The sequence below is a fragment of the Chanodichthys erythropterus genome, chromosome 11 (assembly GCF_024489055.1).
Source record: "Chanodichthys erythropterus isolate Z2021 chromosome 11, ASM2448905v1, whole genome shotgun sequence".
Classification (NCBI taxonomy): Eukaryota; Metazoa; Chordata; class Actinopteri; order Cypriniformes; family Xenocyprididae; genus Chanodichthys; species Chanodichthys erythropterus.
Window position 1 is genome coordinate 17,891,447 of NC_090231.1, and position 20,855 is coordinate 17,912,301.

At 37.2% G+C, this 20,855-nt stretch overlaps 1 protein-coding gene across 6 annotated transcripts in view; it reads right to left on the reverse strand.

The window, feature by feature from the left end:
• arap2 (ArfGAP with RhoGAP domain, ankyrin repeat and PH domain 2) overlaps nt 1–20,855 on the reverse strand; it is a 121,662-nt gene that overhangs the window by 28,761 nt on the left and 72,046 nt on the right. For all 6 annotated transcript variants that reach the window (XR_010896501.1, XR_010896503.1, XR_010896505.1 and 3 more), the window contains 5 exons: nt 18,943–19,117; nt 15,964–16,089; nt 2,451–2,595; nt 1,939–2,041; nt 1,191–1,389 (listed from right to left, as the gene is read on the reverse strand). Coding sequence is in view for 2 of the 6 variants with exons in the window: in XM_067401886.1 (XP_067257987.1) it covers nt 1,191–1,389; nt 1,939–2,041; nt 2,451–2,595; nt 15,964–16,089; nt 18,943–19,117 (748 nt within the window). In the remaining 4 variants the exon portion in view is untranslated. The remainder of the gene's footprint in view (nt 1–1,190; nt 1,390–1,938; nt 2,042–2,450; nt 2,596–15,963; nt 16,090–18,942; nt 19,118–20,855) is intronic.

A 20,855-nucleotide genomic window follows, 5' to 3' on the forward strand; every position in this document is an offset into this window, starting at 1 on the left:
AAAATGATTGTGAGGCTCAAGGTGTCTCAAGCCATTACTATGACACTTCACCTCAAACATCACTGATGTAATACACTGAAAGAATAGAAGATATGCATACAAAACATATACAAACACACATTCAGAGATCAATTTCAGGATTAGTTCACCCAAAAAACCAGTATGATTTTTTTTTTCTTCTGTGGAACACAAAAGAAGAAGAATGTGCTTGATGCAGTTACAATTTTTAAAAAGGATGCAATTACACAATAGGAGCATCATAAAAGTGGTCCATACAACTCTTTTTTTTGATGAACAGATCGAAATATTGGTCATTATCCACTGCTAATCTTCTTCTCCAGTGAGTTGTTAACCGCTGCAATTGGATCAGACCGATTTGAGAACAAACCATTCTAACTGGTTTTGTAAACTGGAACAACCAGAACAATTGATTGTCTGACTAATAAAAACGATTTGTTTGTGATTTGGACATTGCAGCTTGTATAATGAACTCCCAAAAATGGCAAAAGAAGCAAGGACAGATTACAAGATTTTCAGTTAATAACTGAACTTAAACTAACTTTAATTAAATTGCATTTTTATCTGTTCATCGCCATTGTTGTTATTGTTAACTAAAATTAAATGTTTTTGAAACTGCAATAAAGATGAAATATTATAAATATATAACTATTGTCAAAGCAACATTTTGTAATTTTCTTTTAAGTTGAAGTACTAAATTGACTAAAATCTAAAACTAAAATAAAAATAAATCTATATAGTAATATTAAAACAACTAATAAAAATGACAAAAGCACATAGCAAAATTATTAAAAAACAAACTAAAATTAAAATGAAAACTTAATATAAAAAAAGCAAAATATTATAATATTTTATCAAATATTTTAATAGCATATAAATGACACTACTACAATAATATTATTCCTCACAAAAAGCAATCAAATAGGTCCAAAAGGCTTGAAATATAGCACACAAGTTTCATAGACCACTTTCATGATACTTCTATGGTGGGTTTTTTAGGCAGTTTAGAGATTAACAGCGCCAATCCCTTCATTATATTGAAAGAATGGCCATGATAATTCTTCAAAAACTTGCCTGTTGTGCTCAACAGAAGTCATATGGGTTTGGAAAAACATGGATGAACTTTGGATGAATCTTTCATTCTACTGGTATGTGTGCATATTTGTCCTCACTAAGCTCCTGTAGGCGTTTAAGTTGAAGAACTCCCTCCTCTTCATCTTCATCTCCAGAACAGAAGTAGAGTTCTGAGCCCACCAGAGCAAACCATCCCATTCGCCAATGATAAAGGTCATGACCCTCTTTATAGTGCAGTCGGCCAATGAGCTCACTGTCCTGCCTCAGCAGAGCTTCTGCCCTTGCAGGGACAAAACACTAAAAGAAAGAGAAAAATATTAGACAAAGCAGCCGTGTGAGAGGCAGAGAGAAAACATTTAAAAGTCAGGGGCTTGTGCAGATCACACAAATAAGTTTCTAGTGTTTTCTGCCAAACAGAAACTACAACTAACCCTGGAGTTGCATTAAACCGGCATATAGAGATAGAAGTACAAACACAAACATTCTTTGAACATTCCCTAGCTGAGCTTGTGGAGTTACACAAACACTTCAGCCTAGACACTAGCAGCAACTCCACACTTCACTTAAATGGGAATGCATGTGTGTGTGTAAGTGAAGGATGAGAGGCAAGTGAGATGGATCTGTTTGAAGGAGTAATAGCATACACCCACTTGCACAAGAAAAACACTAACGCACACTGACACAACACAGACAAAGACACAATAAATGACCTTCAAGAGTCGGCGTATACAATAGAGTGAGGCAATTCATATTTAAACACAGAAACACCACATGTATGCTAAATCCCTGCAACGGTAAAGTTGCAATAAATCTTTAAAGACTTGTGTGTTAAAGAGTGAGTGTAACCTTGGCGATGGCATGCGTCCAATCTTGGTGTGCGTCTGAGGTCTCTGCTCCGAACACCAGCACTCTCTGAGAGCGCAGGTACAACTCAAAGGTGAACACTGGCCTGAGGGAGGTGTGAAACAGCAATTAACACACACACACAAAATGACTGAAACACACACATGAACACAGCTGTGAAACAGAAAGGATGGTGATTAATCTCTGTTAGTCTTTTGCTCTTACAATAAACAGCTGAACACTGGAGATTAATCCAGGTGGAAAGGTCATTCTCTTAATGGCTTTAACAGCTCTGACTTGTGGCCCACATTTTTGGACAGGGGGATATTTTGGTTACAGCAGTGAGAGCAAAAGAATTGGAGAAAAACTGGTATTTCCCAGAGAGTCAGGCTAATCAGGTTAGAGGTTGGTTAGCATGTCGGTTATGGAAAGCAAAAAAACGCTTTCCGTAACCTCTTAACACACAAAAAGTGGTCAAGTGTAAAAGAGGGTGTGAGAGAAAGAGAAACATGTACCCTGTTTCAGTGATGTTCTCAGTGTTGTTGATGGCCAGGCTCACTACGTCGCTGACGTCAACCCGGCCTATGGGAGTGGCGATCTTCTCGTTGTCATAGTAACTAAGAAATCCACCTTCCAAAGTACACCACCGACGGACCATGTCTGAAACATACATACAAATATACAAACAGGAAATTAAGAACTAGATTCAATGGCATATTCTTAGTGGTACTTTCTGTTATCGCTCATACTTAGGTATTTTAAAAAACTTAAGCGCTTAAATTCTGCACTGTTGAATGATACCTCAAATTGTGCAGCATTTATAAGTGTCCATTCAATGTACAATGGAAATTTTGTTTGATGGAACTACTTGTTGTATTATTCACTAATACATGTAACATAAAGTACATGTCGAGGGAGAAAACAATATGTCTTTTTTTCAACATTAAGAGTGTGTTGAGTTACAAAGCACGATTAAAATAAATCTGCTGAAATAATTAAAACCAAAGCAACAACTAACAGTGTCCTCCCAAAGGATGCATTTAAAAAGGATTTAATAAAACAAAACTGATATTTCATTATGAGAAATATTAAAAACGCTGATAATTCATTTTGTGTGTACAAATGGCTTCGAAGAGGTGTTTAAAACAAAAACATGATTGCTACCAACATGCTTTTAAAATCCTGTTTCATAGAAAAGTGCAGTTTAAGTATATTAAAGATACACTATATTGCCAAAATTATTGGGACACCCCTCCAAATAATTGAATTCAGGTGTTCCAATCACTTCCATGGTCACAGGTGTATAAAATCAAGTACCTCGGCATGCAGACTGCTTCTTTTGTGAACATTTGTGAAAGAATGGGTCGCTCAGGAGCTCAGTGAATTCAAGCGTGGTACCGTTATAGGTTGCCACCTGTGCAATAAGTCCATTTGTGAAATTTCCTCATTGCTAAATATTCCAAGGTTAACTGTTAGAGGTATCATAACAAAGTGGAAGCAAATGGGAACAACAGCATCTCGGCCATGAAGAGGCAGGCCACATAAAATCACAGAGCGGGGTCAGCGCATGCTGAGGCGCACAGTGCGCAGAAGTCGCCAACTTTCTGTAGAGTCAATAGCTACAGACCTCCAACTTCGTGTGGCCTTTAGATTAGCTCAAGAACAGTGCTTAGCGAGCTTCATGGAATGGGTTTCCATGACTGAGCAGCTGCATCCAAGCCTTACATCATCAAGTGCAATGCAAAGCATCAGATGCAGTGGTGTAAAGCACGCCGACACTGGACTCTAGAGCAGTGGAGACGTGTTCTCTGGAGTGACGAATCGCGCTTCTCTGTCTGGCAATCTGATGGACGAGTCTGGGTTTGCCAGTTGCCAGGAGAACGGTACTTGCCTGACTGCATTGTGCCAAGTGTAAAGTTTGGTGGAGGGGGGATTATGGTGTGGGTTTGTTTTTCAGGGGTTAGGCTTGGCCCCTTAGTTCCAGTGAAAGGAACTCTTAATGCTTCAGCATACCAAGACATTTTTGGACAATTTCATGCTCCCAACTTTGTGGGAACAGTTTGGGGATGGCCCTTTCCTGTTCCAACATGACTGCGCAACAGTGCACAAAGCAAGGTCCATAAAGACATGGATGAGCGAGTTTGGTGTGGAGGAACTTGACTGTCCTGCACAGAGTCCTGACCTCAACCTGATAGAACACCTTTGGGATGAATTAGTGTGGAGACTGCGAGCCAGGCCTTCTCGTCAACATCAGTGCCTGACCTCACAAATGTGCTTCTAGAAGAATGTTCAAAAATTCCCATAAACACACTCCTAAACCTTGTGGAAAGCCTTCCCAGAAGAGTTGAAGCTGTTATAGCTGCAAAGGGTGGGCCAACTCCATATTAAACCCTACGGATTAAGAATGGGATTTCAGTAAAGTTCATGTGCATGTAAAGGCAGGCGTCCCGAAACTTTTGGCAATATAGTGTACATCGAGGCATGTTAAGGCTGTAATGGGGTATCAACTGTGATATCAGATCACTGAAAATCCACTAAGTACTAAAATCCAAGAGATTCTCATAAAACTGAGAAGGCTTCCATTTATTATAAATATTTAACTGAGATGTTACACTCTTTTTCCAACTATTACGTTAGTTAAGTAATACTGTGGTGCTTTGTTAACACAAAAAAATTCAGAGCATAAGTCATCTTCATATACATGTAATACATCTGTCATTTGTCCTGTGAAAATGCTGATGGTCTTCTTCTGAGTGGAAAGGGTTGTATGATGTTTCTGAAGGGGTGCTATTAGACAGAGCAATGTATTTTAACTCTAACTTTGTGTTACAGAGACACTGTGTTTTGTTCCTGACAATGCCTCACCTGATACATCTATAATACTGGCACTTCATTAATCCAATTAGCAAGGGTTTGTGGGGGAACAAACCATTCTGTCTGCAATCTCAGCACAAGAGTTATGGGCTTAGACACTAAATTATGGGCTTATCCATGTGACATGCAGTGCGATATTCAAGTTTTCAAGTGAAAGTACAACAAATGTTGATCAGTGAGAAACTTCAGGTGACAGAGATGGTATTTCGTGACCGTTTAGCAATATCACATGGGTCCAGACGCAGCTGGCATTTACTATCAACAACCATCCAATGCGGCTGTCTCTCAGTATTGAGTGTTGTGTAGTACAATAAATTGCTGGTATTTATTTCCCTTAAACCTCTTCACCTCATCTATTTGAACCTCTCCAGCTCAAATGCCACCACAATAAGTGTGCGAAAACCCTTTTGTCACTGTCTTTTCATTTTCTTGTTTACAAGGCTATGGATATATAATCTATGGTGGTTCATAGCTTCCCAGGAACCATGAAGAGAGGTGTCCTTTTCATTTGTCATTATATTTGAATTTGAACTACATGTGGGCCAGGGGTCTTTGTCAACTTCAACTTCATCAGTGTCTTTATTTGAACTGAAACCATTTATAAAATTTCACATCAATATCTCAATACAAGCTTCAGGTGGGGTTGCTGAGGTCAAGCCTCTTAAAAGTCAAAATGATAAAAAGGAGATATGATGGTCTATTCACAAGAAAGTTGCACATTTAGATACTCTATAAACATTTAACATGTGCTTGAATCTTGAGGAGGCTTGAGGATCGCTGAAAGGTATGCAAATTTCCAGTATTCCTGTATTGTGAAGCTCATTTTCTTCAGATTTGTATACATCCATAGGCCATGGCTGTCTTTACTTGTGATCATCCAAGGTTACATCGGTAGTCAGGCCTGAAAGACGGATGTGCTCGAGAGAATCATTTTATTCGGTAAAATACTAAAGATAAGAAGAGACAGAAATACAGAAAACATTAAAAAAAAAGCTACTGTATATGGTTTATACTCGTCGCGCCTGAACGAGCACGAAGGTGCGTATTGCAAAAATGATTTCATCGTGGTGTAGTCGGTTGTGTGTGATAACCCAATTTCGCGTGGCGGTGAGAAAAGCTTTTTTTTTTTCTTCTAAATTTGCGCGCAGCTCTGCTTCCAAAGATGCACAACTTCGAAGCGATTGTGGTCGAGCAGGTACATCTGTGCCAGCATCTATACCGGCAACCAGTTTGTGCTTGCATTAATTAACTAAAATTAAAAGGCAAACAGTAAAAAAAGAAACAGCCTCCTTGCCCAATAAGAGACAGGCAGGAAATTTAAAACTGGCCTCCACTTCTGGTTCAGGCTCCTGGATTAACTTGTCCTCAAGGGTATGCTTCTATAAGGGATTGATGGCCGGCTCATGCACATGGTCAGACTGGACTTTCCTTAACTCAGGCTTCATCTCTTCGTGGGGCTTTGGCTCTTTATTCGTGGCGGACTCGGGCTCTGAGTCTGTGGTGGGCTCGGTAGTGTAAACCTAACAGGTTTTGACTCTTCTCACTCTCACTGTTGTTGATGGGGGATCCACACTAATGTAAAACCTACTTGTGGAATGTCCCTCGAGGGCCAGAGGCTGATGTCGTCATAGTGCACAAAGGGGACAACCAGATCTTGAAACCTCTGCGTATGTTAATCAATGGACTGCTCCTCCTGGGAGAGGAGGATGATCTGAACTGCTGCTAGATCCATTGGGAAAGGTCTGATCTTCTGTCACGAAGGGGTTGCAAACAAACGGAAATAATTAGCTAGATCTATCTGAAAGCAGTGTTCTTTAAATCAAAATAAACTCAAAATAACACTTCTACAGGCTATCTGGAAACAAACCCACAGAGAACAGAACAAAACCTATAGTGAAATGAGATCTGACAAAGAACAACTGAAAATTACCATACAGTGAGAAACACTAGGAACTAAATGAGATAATTAACAGGTGAGACACATGAAAATCAAATACTATGGCAACTGATGAACAAAGACAAAGGAAAATGAACTGGGAACAGTACAAATCTAATTCAAAAGTCCAACTACAAAACAGGCCAAATGTGACAATATCTCAACTTTGTCAAATTCCACAATAATTAGGCACTAGACAAACAAGTTGATACTAAACAAACTATATAAAACTAGGCCCATTTCAAACCACACACATAAGGGAAGTGACAATTCAACTATAATATGCACATATTGTGCATTCACATTGTGTTTCTGTTGCGTAACCTGCTCTATACTGAAAGTAAAGTGATTTCTGATGTGATTTCTGTGCTATTGTACTGTAATCAGGAGATGGCCATTGAGATTTATTATAAACATGAGGACAAATGTAACATGAGCAGCGGGATCACATTCACAACCAGATGGTAATTAATCTACACATAATGACACTAAAACCCAAACTAGAGCTATAATCAAATAAATCAGCTGGATATATTCAGACATATTTACTGATAAGAAACTGCTGTCACTGTGCATCAAACCCAACAAATGTCTTAAAAGTCTTCAAACAACAGGTATGTAGTTTACTGAAGAATTTCAAATTGCTTAAAATACAACTATATTGGAAATATTGTTCTGATAAATAGGTTTAAATTGCATTTTCTCAACTGAATTATGAGCCGAAAAAAGAAAGGCTCAGCACCAAAACGGGCACCTACACTTCTACTACGCTAAGTGAATACTGTAATCCATTAAATGTGCGCTGCTTTTATGTGCAATGTGTGAAACAAACCTTAGTGTAAAACTGTTGAGAGGTATCAGAAAGAAAATCTAAAGGTCAAATCATTGTGAGCATTTATTTATAATTTGTGAGTAAAGTAACTAATATTCATAGACTAATATTCAGTGTCTGGAGCCAAGTAAAGCACAGTTCAGATGATTTGTCATCAATATACAAGCCTGGAAATAATCTTGTTTTATCATTTACACAGGCGGAAACCTCATGGGGTATTTCTTTCATTTGCGGATGGACATTGTTTGCTATGAAAGGGTCACAGCATTGATCCAGATGAAAGAAATGAATAAGCCTCGATTGAGAAGTTGCCCCAGCTCTGTGACACACAGCTACCAGCAGCGACAGGCAATGGGAGCTTGTTTTAGATGCATTATACCCTTTAGAGGATGGGGCGTTTCACAAGTACACACACACACTGAGGAATACCGCTGCATGATTTATAAAGGGGCAGATGTGGTTGTTTTCTCCTCTTCCCCTAAAAGCACGCTTCCTCTGCGGGTGTCAGCGGAAACTCAGCAAACACACACACAAAAACAAACTCTATCACAACACACACACATCAGGGTTGGGCAGAATTCAGAATTTAAGAATGTGCCTCAATTCAAGATTGTGAATTTGAATTGAATTGGCGACACCCCATTGGATATGGAAAGGAACTGAAATGCAAGGAAGATGAATTTACTGAACTGAAATTCAAATTTCATCCAACGCAACATGAATAGATAATTTAGGAGTTCTGTTAAAGGGTTCCAGCATGATACAGGTTTTTTGGATCCATTTTAAAAGAGAGAGAGAGAGAGAGAGAGAGAGAAAATAAGTTAGAGCATTCTGTTAAGAGCAATAAGTACAATCTTCCACCATGGTCCATAAAATAAAAGTTAATTAAAATATAGTGAATTATATCCATTAATTATCTTTTTTTTTTAGGTCTCATTTCCAACAAGATTATATAAATAATGTCATGTTTCTTGATATATATAAACGATGTAGGAAACAACACATTCCACTGGCAACGGTTTGGTACATTTGGATCATTGGATCTTGGTGGACTAGCACAAACAAATTTCCAACACCCACCATCAGATAAGGATGATGAGACAACTGACAGACACCTCAAGACCAGGAAGGACAAGACTTTTTATTTGTCCACAGGCCGTTTCTGCCCTGCACCCAACTTGAGATTTATCACTAAGGTTTAAACCGACTGTCATTAAAATTCTTTAGGACTTTTTGGATGCAAGAGCAGCGTCTGAAACATAGGGAGGCCACAATGATCTATCCAATCCATTCATAACTATGTTTGGAAACATTAAAACTGGTGCAAACTACACACATCCATTTCATACTAATTTAGAGAAATAAGACTCTCAGTGACAGCTATTTGTAGTGCAACATCTTTTCAGCAATTAATGTACAAATGAATGCATAACAGTTCAATCTTTTCCCATCTTCAGACTCTATCTCTTCAGAACATTGCCAACGGTATTATGGTGGTGGTTTGGAAAGTGAGTAATGCATTGGTAAAAGACACTTTAAAGACTTCCATGCAAATGAGTTCCACAGGGGAAAGAAGGGTGGGCCACAACAGACACTCCTTTCAACAGACACTCCTTTCAACAGACACTCCTTGTTCTTAGTCTCTGGATCATCCAGCGAGACATTAAAAGATACACCCATGTTCTGAATCTCAGACAGAAACAGATCAACAGGTTCTGAGACTCCCATCTAGAGATACTGTAATAGATATGCTGAGTCTCCAGCCTGCAAAGGTGAGACAGAAACAGATTTCATATTCTGACTCCAGTCTCTGAGGAATGAGGTATTAACAGACATACTACATTCAGAGTCTTCGTCCAGCTATATAGTAACAATAATAGTATGTCCCAAGTCTCCATGCCAGAGAGACAAAAGTGGATTGACCAAGTTCTTAGTGTCTGGTCCAGAGAGGCAGAAGGCATACAGACACATGTGCAACAAGGTTAAAGTTCAGCCAAAAATTTAATTTCTGTCATTAATTACTCACCCTCATGTCGTCCCAAACCCGTAAGACCTTTGTTTGTCTATATTATCTATACTAAGATATTTTTGATGAAATCCGAAGTCTGATCCACACATAGGCAGCAACGACATTACTACCTTTCTGGACCTCAAAAGGTGCAAAGACATCGTTAAAACCATCGACGTGACTACAGTGGTTCAACCTTAATATTATGAAGCAACGAGAAGGAATTTTGTGCGCAAAACCAATTCAATAAATTTGTCTGTTCCCTGTCATACTGCTACGTTATTTTCGTTGCAGAGCTTCAGTGTTTACGTCTGAACGGAAGCTCAGTGAACTAACCCTTTAAGCCTTTAACCATTCGTCTGCATGTTCTAAATTGTTAAGGACCTTCTGCACCTACTTCAGGGCCACATCTGTGTGTTACAGATTTTAGGACCCTTTTGGTGGTCCAGGGGATCAGCATTCTGCAGAGCTTCGGGTTCACTTCTGTTGAAATGGATTCTGGCTCTTTTCCACACTGCAATGTTATCCAACACAACCAGCGGAAGAAGTCATTGCCATCGGACTGCTCACTCGACCACGTGGAATGTAAATATCACTTAACAAAACCTCTTTCCAGAAAATTATTGTATATTATCAGTATATGATTTTCTAATGTACTGTAGAATATTGCTGATGCTTGTTAATAATCAATCCTTCATTGATTTCTTTGATGAAAAATAAGGTTCTTCACCTTATTAGTTTCAGAGAAACAACAGATAACGTAACTCTGCCATGCACACCCAACTTAATCACTTGTATTTTATGTGTCGTATGCACTTTATTCCTTTATCATTTATGGTATTCATTCATTAGTTGTCTTGACTTACTCTTATTTACCTTTTTGTTAATACAAATTTATTTTATTACACAAGTCTTCCTTGTATTAATAATACAGTAGAGGCTCTACAAGTTGATATCTCACAAATCCTTAAGATTTGAGGATAATTTAGAGAGCTTCAGTAGTGTAAGAGATACAGGAGAAGAAAAAGTGACATGATAAGGTAAAAAAAAAAAAAAAATGTATACCTCTGTAAGTACACGAGAACAGAAACAGTACACTGTTACGGACAGAAACAGAGAAGAGAGATGAACACATAGAAATGTTGTGAAGCATGGAAACAATGAAGCAACATTTGAAACACTGACGTTATAATCAGAAATCAGAGGTTTTGATGTGTGTTTTCTGATCATGCGTTACACTCAGTGTTAGGGAACTAAAAGCAGCAACACTACTAACTCTACATATTTAATAGCATTTTTAAAGCATTTTTCTATAGTCACAGTATCTCAGTGTGGCAGAAAAATACAGCTCAGATTAAATTATAAATACAAATCATTACATAGTTAGTTATTTAAAAAGTTAAGTAGGTTCAGTGTAGTTGGCTACTTTTTGTTAGTAGCATGTAGTGTCCGCTTCTGTTATGATAAAAGTGCACACAAACATGTTGCTACGACTTAAAAGTGAAGTCAGTGCAACAACCGGACAACATCGAATCTAGCAGACCGTGCTTTTATTAAAATCCCCAGGACAAAACCATAAATTATTGATATTAGGTTTTATATAGAGCGTTTTAGACCATTAGCGTGAAAGGTTTTAAGGCAACCTCAGAGAAACAGCTCTGAAAAAAAAATACTCCTTTTTTGAAGTGGCACAAGCAACATTTTCCAGTTGATTAAACAAGTTCAAATGCACTGTTTAAGTAGTACCTTTGAATATTTCAGAAGAGACTACTATTATGACACCACACAGTTTATATATATATAATAAATGAAATAACAAGGTATTTTTGGCTGTTACATTACAATTCTTTTATAGAGGCATGTAAGACTATTTTATACAATGTTGCTTTAAGAGAACAAAACCAGTAAACAATAAAAGGTGGGAGCAGCAAACCAATCACTCTCTAAATCAGCAGAAATCAGACACAAAAACTAATAAAAAAAACTATTTTGACTATCTGTTTCTAAGCAGACCAGAATTAAAAAGATTTTTTATATTTTTGTGAAGATAAGTGAGATGTTTTTCTGAAGAGTCTGAAGAGCTAGCGTGTTGCATTGTTATGCAGTTGTAGTTTATATAATTATATAATTATAATAATAATTATATTGTAACACTTAGTCTAGTATTTTCTAGTATTTTCTGTTACAATATAATTATGTAGTTGCTAGTTGGTGGTACTAGGTGGTTGATAACTGGCCAGTCCCACATCACGATTACATTCTGGTGTCTGATATGGCTCATGTTCACTTCCCAGGTGAAAATTGTTAGAAAAGTAATATCACATTGAAAAGTAATACCACACTGAAAAACTTTTTGTGTGTGTGTGTGTGTGTGTGTGTGTGTGTGTGTGTGTGTGTGTGTGTGTGTGTGTGTGTGTGTGTGTGTGTGTGTGTGTATGTGTCTAAACAACCCTGTGAAGTAAAAGTACTGTTTTAAAGAGTACTTATTACAGAAATAATAATACACTTAAAAGAATATAAGTGCAAACTGTATGTTATGTTTTCAGACACTTAACTGCATGTTAAAGGTCCCGTTCTTCGTGATCCCATGTTTCAAACTTTAGTTAGTGTGTAATGTTGTTGTTAGAGTATAAATAAAATCTGTAAAATTTTAAAGCTCAAAGTTCAATGTTAAGCAAGATATTTTATTTAACAGAAGTCGCCTACATCGAACGGCCAGTTTGGACTACATCCTAGGGCTGGGCGATATATCGAATGCTTTTGTCACGCGCATTTCGTCAGTAAAGCCGGTTCCCTGATTACCGCTAAATCGTCTTCACCTGCTTTCAAATGAAGCAGCATTTAATAGACAGAGCCGTAGATCACTGATAAGCCACGCAATATCGCGTTCAATATCGACGGCGATTCCCAGCCCTACTACATCCCTCTACTTCCTTCTTTAATGACGTCACTAAAACAGTTTTTTGACTAACCTCCGCCCACAGGAATACACAAAAAAAGGGGGCGTGGTCATGTTGCGCTCCCACGGAGAAGAGCAAGAGTTGCGTTTGTAGAGTGTTTGTCACCATGTCGTCGAAACGGTGTTATTTTCATCCCGCAGTCCAATCACCTTTGTTTGGCCTTCCCAGGTACGCTGTACTTAGAGATCAATGGTTACAATTTATGTTTAACTCTGTTCCCGAAAATTATAATTGTGGTATCCTTACTGCAATAGTTAATGTTGGACTGTAGTGCACATAATGGCCACAAGAGGGGACTATGTTTATGTATATGGCTGTTTTCCGTATGAGATACTCTTCTGAGTGAGTGCTAACGTTGTACATTTTCTGTCGCTGCTTGTGGAGATTAAACAGTTCAGTCTCTCGGGAATTATTGTCTTTTGTGTTCATTCGGCACAACACCAAAACTGTGTGCATCTCCACGTTATGGTAAGAGGCGCGACCTTTCCGGGCAAGGTTCGCTAAGCTGCTGTCGAATCACAACACAGGAACCGCTGGCACAATCAGAACTCATTACGTATTTCTGAAGGAGGGACTTCATAGAACAAGGAAGTCATCAGCCCGTTTTTATGACAGTGGAAACAGCGGTATACAGATAAGTAAATTAGGTGAAAAATACTGTGTTTTTTTACACGCGAAACATGAACACATGTTATATTGCACACTATAAACACAATCAAAGCTTCAAAAAAACACGAAAAACGGGACCTTTAATTATAGATTAAATTCATATTAGAGGTGCTCCGTGAATCAGTTCAATCCAGTTTGTTTTTTCTCCTATTTACACAGCCAGGACTATGTACAAACACTTTTTTAAAACACACAAACAGACAGCAAATATTCACAAAATTGTTTGTTTAGGTGTTGATTTAAAATTTCAACAGCGTTTCTCAAAATTCAGTTACTATACCTTTAAATAATCTCTATTTTTAATCTGATAATTACTTATATTGTCTTTGAAATATGGTTAAAGTATGGTTGCTGCTTAAAGTACTGACCAGCATTTATGGTAAAATAAACTTTAATGTCAAATTGAATAAACTTAAACTTGTATGTCATGTATTTAGATATAATTATACATTTGTAATGATGTTGTAATTTAATACATTCAAAATATACTAACTTTAAATGTAATAAACACATTAATAATTACTAGCAATTATTAACACACAAGTTATTACATATATATTATTTATAAAACGGTTAGTTCCTGTCCTTGATTCTGATAAAAAACGGCTATGACCGCTTCACCCAACGGTTCTGTGTATCACTAAAAAATACCCTTAGCAACCACTCTTAGCAACGTAAACATATGTCTGTTCTCAATGATATTGTTCATTGAAGCTTACTGTATTATGTAAAAGAGTGCTGTGAGAACAAGATCGAGTGAGTATTACCTGCATTTTCCTCCAGGTCAACCCTATGTTTTTGATAAAAAATCAGTTTAAATATCCGATGTATTATCCTGTCCTTTTAATAGTTAAGGGGTTTTCCCGTGGCTGACAGCGCTAGTCAAAGCATTTGTCAGTTGCATCTTGTTCCGTGTTCACAACAATTCAGTCTTTTCAATGTAAAAGTCTTCGCTACTGACTGACACACTCATAAAGACAGTCTTTGCGCCATCTAATGGCATAATAATGTAACTTCTGTTGCTTTTCATGGTCAGGGACTATTTTTTCCAGCGGAAGGAAGTCTTTTAGTAAGAGGTAACTTCATGAAAGTTGCATTGATGCATATTTCTGGCTTTAATATTTGTATTGTGTGGTAACCATTTTATAAAATTAATAAGGTACTCGAGACTAACAAGGCCCTTCAGCCGTGACTTATTCACGATACAGCACAGCCTCTCGTACCTTATTGCTTACATATATAAAGTACTTTACATGTGCTTTAGTATGTTAGTCAACACATCAAAATAAGTCTACTTCTTTAAAGCACAAAAAAATAGTATTTAAACATTGATTTCAAATGTAATAATGTCAAATTAAAAGTTTTACTTTAAAGTTCAATGTGCACTTTATCAAATGTGTACTTGAGTGTGTCAAGACATACACTTCCAAGAAATTAATTACATACACTTACAACAGTGTCTCAAATGACGCACTATACACTATGCACTTATGCACTATATACTTATCCATGTAGGTAGTCAATTGTATAAGGTTATTTTATCAATTAACTACGGAGTCCGATACCCCCTCCCTCTCCGCTACGTAATTAAAGCTGCGAAAGTTGAGTGCATGAAGTGTCCAACATTCCACACTTAGTTTTTTCCGTTAATTTAGTGCATCATCAAGGTATTTAAAGTGCACTTTTTCTTTTTGGAATTTTCTGTGTGAACACACTACTTGCACACTTTGTAAAAACGTCATAGAATAGTGCATAAGTATGCAACTTGGGACGCACCTTATGTCATTAATATTATATTGTCTGCAAGTACAACTGAAAAAAAATATATATATATTTCAAGAACAGTACAATATATTCAGTACAATTAAGTGCACTTTTTTCACAAGGGGATGAATTTTATCTATACATTTTAAGCTAATGTGGTTTATATAAGACGTTTCTCCAAAAAAAAAAAAGAAAAATAAAATATTGAAAAGTTGTCACTGCTCAACTGGCAATTTGGTAAGTTTTCAGATTCTCATCCACTTTGCTAAAGTTTCTTTTGTATAGAGTAATGCGGCATCTGTTTATTATCATAACAGACGTTCTTTAAACTTTCAAACAGTCATCATATTTACTTTTAAGATACTTAGAACTGCATTAAACCATTTTCAACTATCAGAGTGTAATTCTAAAACACAGCTTGCTTATTTCCAGGGCTCATAGACACACACGCACACACACTGTGGTATCAGGGAAAACAGGCAGAGGACCAAAGCGGGCTACCACAGCTTGAGACAGATGTCCCTCGGGACACAAGATAGAGACGAGCCGAAAAAAAAAAAAAAAGGAGAAGAAAGAAAAATGTTGCTCCTACAGTGCAACATGTGCTCCAGATGCTTGTGTTACTCCACCAAGAGTCCAGCTTAATGTAGGCCCTTTACTGGCCCCGTCCCTAGAGAGAACTTCTGTCTAACCACCAGCGGCCCTCTCCAGATGTCTGGAGGAGAACAACGTGAGCACAATGGGTGCCAGAGATACAATGGGGAAACATACTTGAAAGAATAACATCTTTGGAGGGGATTTAGTGTAAGAAGGATGGTGTATTCGAGTGTAGGGGTGAGAGTACTCTTGCACAAATATGGTGCAACCATTTCCAGCCATGAGTGAGAAAAAACAAGAAGTGCAGATGAATATTCATAATCACTTGGAAGAATGAATAAATGAGGTGGGCATTTGAATGCATGAATGCAAGGACGGACAGACTCACCAGGTCTTCCTTTTCTATCCAGAGTGGCCTTGCCGGCATTCATAGAGCAGTACAGAAATCCATCCATAAAAGAAGGAACATCAGTTGGAAAACTGCTGTCAAATACTCCTTCCAGCTTAGGAAAATCTATATAGAGAGAAAGGAGGGGGAAAAAACAGAGAGATTAAAAAGAAAAAAGAAGAACAGTTGATTAGGAATAATCCTATAATGTGGCGAGGACGAGAAATGCTGTTTATATGGAGATCAGTCGCATTATATGCAAACCCAGCTCCCTATTCCTGCTTCTTTCAAGTGAAATTCAAAGTTTTTAAAAACTATTTACCTCAGAAGTGTCTTGATAACCAGTCAGTCTTTATTCAAGGTGTCAAACAGCTTTTAACAGCTAAATTTCATCCATTTTCATATATTTCTTTCTCATTTTCCAAGGTTATTTGTTTATAGGGCTTGTAAAACTTCCATCCAAACATTAAAGCTCAAGGTTAGAAGATTCGACTGCTTCCTTTCTCCTCTCTACCTCTTCATCTGCGCTCCCTATTTGCCTCTTTCAATTTTTACCCCTTTTTCTACCTACTACCTTATCACGTTCTGATTCAATTAGCCACTATGCTCAGGTTCAATTTTCTTTGGGAAGGCCAGCAGTACCGACAAGATTTTATCATGCACTTCCAGTCGCCAACATGGAAAAAGTTCAAATAACTTTAATTGAAAAGCCTTTTAATTGAGGGATCTTTCTATCCAATCATCTCTTCCCTCCAGCTACTGATACTTCTCTGTTCGAACGAGAAGGATTAAAAGTGATAATAAGATAGGATGAAGGAAAGTCCAATTTGGCAATCTCTGCACACATGCCTCAAACATGCGAATAGAAAACCTGCATAAGCAATATGTTCAAATGTTTGTGAATGTGTATTTTTCCATTGGGCCGTAGTAATCCGAGAAAAATAATAGAACTTGTTGCAAGTTGAATGTGTGTGCATGTGCGTAAGATGATGACTGAATTATCCGACTGAGAATCACATTTACAAGCCATTAAGTTAATGAGGCCACATCTCTGCACAGATTTAGAGGTTACACAAATGTTATCCTGCTGTTGTTACAATGTTTGTAAGCTTAACAAAACATTGGCAGAACACTGTAAAACATTTGTGGCTGTGCTGATTGGAGGATTGCTTAATTAGGATCGTTGGCACACTTCCTGTAAAGGCCCCAAATGAGCAATGTAATGACACACACAATCTACAGCTAATTATAGACACTTTCAGGGGCAATGTCGTCTTGAGATAGGGATATGTGTGTGTGTTAAAGTTCTCAGTTAGCCTGTGTGAAATGCCAATTGTGATGAAAATTTGATGGAGTGCCAGATAGAATTCACCAGTCAGTACAAAGAGTGTGTATTAAAATGCAAAGCAGGACACCAATAAAACTTTGCATTAAAGGGTTAGTTCACCCAAAAATGAAAATTATGTCATTTATTACTCACCCTCATGCCGTTCCACACTCGTAAGACCTCCGTTCATCTTCAGAACACAAAGTAAGATATTTTTGATGAAATCCAATGGCTCAGTGAGCCCTTCATAGGGAGCAATGACATTTCCTCTCTCAAGATCCATTAATGTACTAAAAACATATTTAAATCAGTTCATGTGAGTGCAGTGGTTCAATATTAATATCATAAAGTGATGAGAATATTTTTGGTGCGCCAAAAAAACAAAACAAAATGACTTATATAGTGATGGCCGATTTCAAAACACTGCTTCATGAAGCATCGGAGCAAAAATGAATCAGCGTATTGAATCATGATTCAGATCGTGTGTCAAACTGACATCGGCTGAAATCACATGACTTTGGCGCTCCGAACAGCAGATTTGATACACTGATTCATTTATGATCCTATGCTTCTTGAAGCAGTGTTTTGAAATCGGCCATCACTAAATAAGTTATTATTTTGGGGTTTTTTGGCGTTTCAAAAATATTCTCGTCGCTTTATGATATTACTATTGAACCACTGTACTCACATGAACCGATTTAAATATGTTTTTAGTACCTTTATGGATCTTGAGAGAGGAAGTGTCCATTGCTCCCTATGGAGGCCTCACGGAGCCATCGGATTTCAACTAAAATATCTTAATTTGTGTTCTGAAGATTAATGAAGGTCTTACAGGTGTGGAACGGCATGAGGGTAAGTAATAAATGACATTATTTTCATTTTTGGGTGAACTAACCCTTTAAAGTACAATGTTATTTATGATCTACACTACTGTTTAAAAGTTTTGGGTCAGCAAGATTTTAATTCATTTCAAATGATACTTTTATCCAGCAGGGATGCATTAAATTGAAGTAACAAATAAGGACATTTATAATGTTACAAAAATAAATGCTGTTCTTTTAAACTTTCTATTCATTACAGAATCCTAAAAAAAAAAAAAAAAAAAAAAAAAAAGTTTCCACAAAATCACAGTTTCCACAAAAATATTTAGCAGCACAACTGTTTTCTACATTGATAATGACATGAAATGTTTCTTAAGCATAAAAAGCATTAAAAAAAAATCTTGTGGACCACAAACTTTTAAACAGTAATATTGTAAAATATTATTACATTTGAAAATAACCATTTTCTATTTTAATATATTATAAAATGCAATTTATTTCTATGATGACAAAGCTGAATTTTCAGCATCATTACTCGTCTTCAGTGTCACATGATCCTTCAGAAATCATTGTAATATGCTTATTTAATGCTCAAGAAGCCTCTTATTAATCAATGTTGAAAACAGTGCTACTTAATATTTTTGTGGAAACTGTGATACATTTTTTGAGTTTGAAATACATGTGTCCTTGATGAATAAAAGTATTCATTTCTTTAAAAAAAAAATTACAGACCACAAACTTTTGAACAGTAGTGTATGTGTGGAGGCACATATTTCACAGGATTTTGCAAAGGACAGTGTTCTGAACATGTCATGATGAAGTGGCACACACCTGAGAGCTTGTTGTGGTAGAGGAACTCCATCTGTAGCCTCTGGCCTGCTTTCTGAGCCAGTAGATATGCTGTTGAGTTCTCAGGGTCGCCCGTCGCACACATCACATCTGCCCCACTGAAAACAAGGGCCATAGTCTGCAGGATGTCAGGGTGAACCACTGCAGCACACAGGGCCTTCACACACACACACACAGAGGGTAGGGGAACAAATCACAACTGAGCATCAGTGATAGGCAGAGCACAGCAGCACTTTCGGGCACACAAAGACTACACTGAAACTGACAGCTTATGATGAATTAACTAACAACATTGTCAAAAGTACCGCTCCTTTGCGGCTATGAGAAACAAACATTTGTTGTGTGCAGCTTTACTTGGAATCCTGGTATGGAATAACACTGACATTGACAGGAAACGGGGCATCCAAAGAACAAATGCAGTCAGTCCAATTAAAAAGAGATGGAGGGAGAAAGAGTCAATAAATACAATAGTGTGTGTCTCTGAGAGAGCAAGAGAGAGTTGGCAGGAGTAATTCAGTCGAACACTGCTTTCATCTAAAACAGTCTGATCTAGCCAAGCTATCGATCCCCTTCAAACAAGCTAGATCCGCTGGAGAACAAGGACACAGAGACAGTAAACCACACACATACACACATGTGCTCCAATGCCGATACCTGCCGCTACCAAGTACAGTGGAATCCAAACATCTTAGAAAACTGACGAAAATTATTTTATAACGTAACATTTTTCATTATAAATTACTGTTCCATCTAAAAGTTTGGGATCAGAAAGATCAGATTACTTTTATTATGTAAGGATGCATTAAATTATCTTTTATATTGTTACAAAAAATTCTATTTCAAATAAATGATGTGAACTTTCTATTGATCAAAGAATTTAAGCAGCAACTGCTTTCAACGTTGATAATATTAAGAAATGTTTCTTGAGCATAAAATTTGCATATTAGAATGAATGATCATGTGACACTGAAAACTGGAGAAATGGCTGCTGAAAATTCAGCTTTTCCATCGGTAATGTATGTTATTAGCATAACAATGTGACTGAAAAAATGTCCAAATAGTCACATGATCAGCCTCACTCATTTACTTGATTTGTAATATAGAATACATAAAATTGTAGGTTTTTTTTTTTTCATCTTATTATAACTTTCATTTATTTTACATTGTTTAGCGTGACTTTACAAATTACCAAAAATAAAAAATAAATAAACACCATATCACCAGTTCCCTTTTATTCTTTCTGGGTGACCTTAAAATGTTCTTCCAATGACATAAACCTCAAGGGTGTCCCTTAGTCCCTTACATGTTCTCTAGGTCACATTTGCTAAAGAGACTCTTCCATTGGAAGTCACTGAATCTAATTGGTGTAGTATATACAGCTGCTGCATGTGTGCACACATAAACATCCATTTGTTTTCTATCATGGTGGGGACTTCTATCATACTGAACAAATTATATTTCCATCTGTTAAATCTGACACTCACACAAACCTTTCTGCATTTAACATATTCATTAAGACATTAATAACATGCTTATTAAGGCATTTAACTTTGCCTGGTCCCAATGAGTGGGTTTACATGCACCCTCATAATGCAATTGTAACGGGATTTTGGAAATATTAATCTTTACCTCATGTACGGTAAATGCAATACTGTGATCAAACTAATACGATTAAGCTCATAATCGTAAGTAACCATTCTCTCATTAAACTATGTGGCATATGTACGCTCATTTTAATCGCAAGAAACAAGCATATAAACACCTTAATCACAGTATTACCACTTGTATGGACAAATGTGCTCTGATGTACATGAATGCTTAATGAATGAACTCTGTGACATTATTCTGAAGTTTTCCCTCCACTCCGAATCGCCAAACTCTGCCAACACAACTCG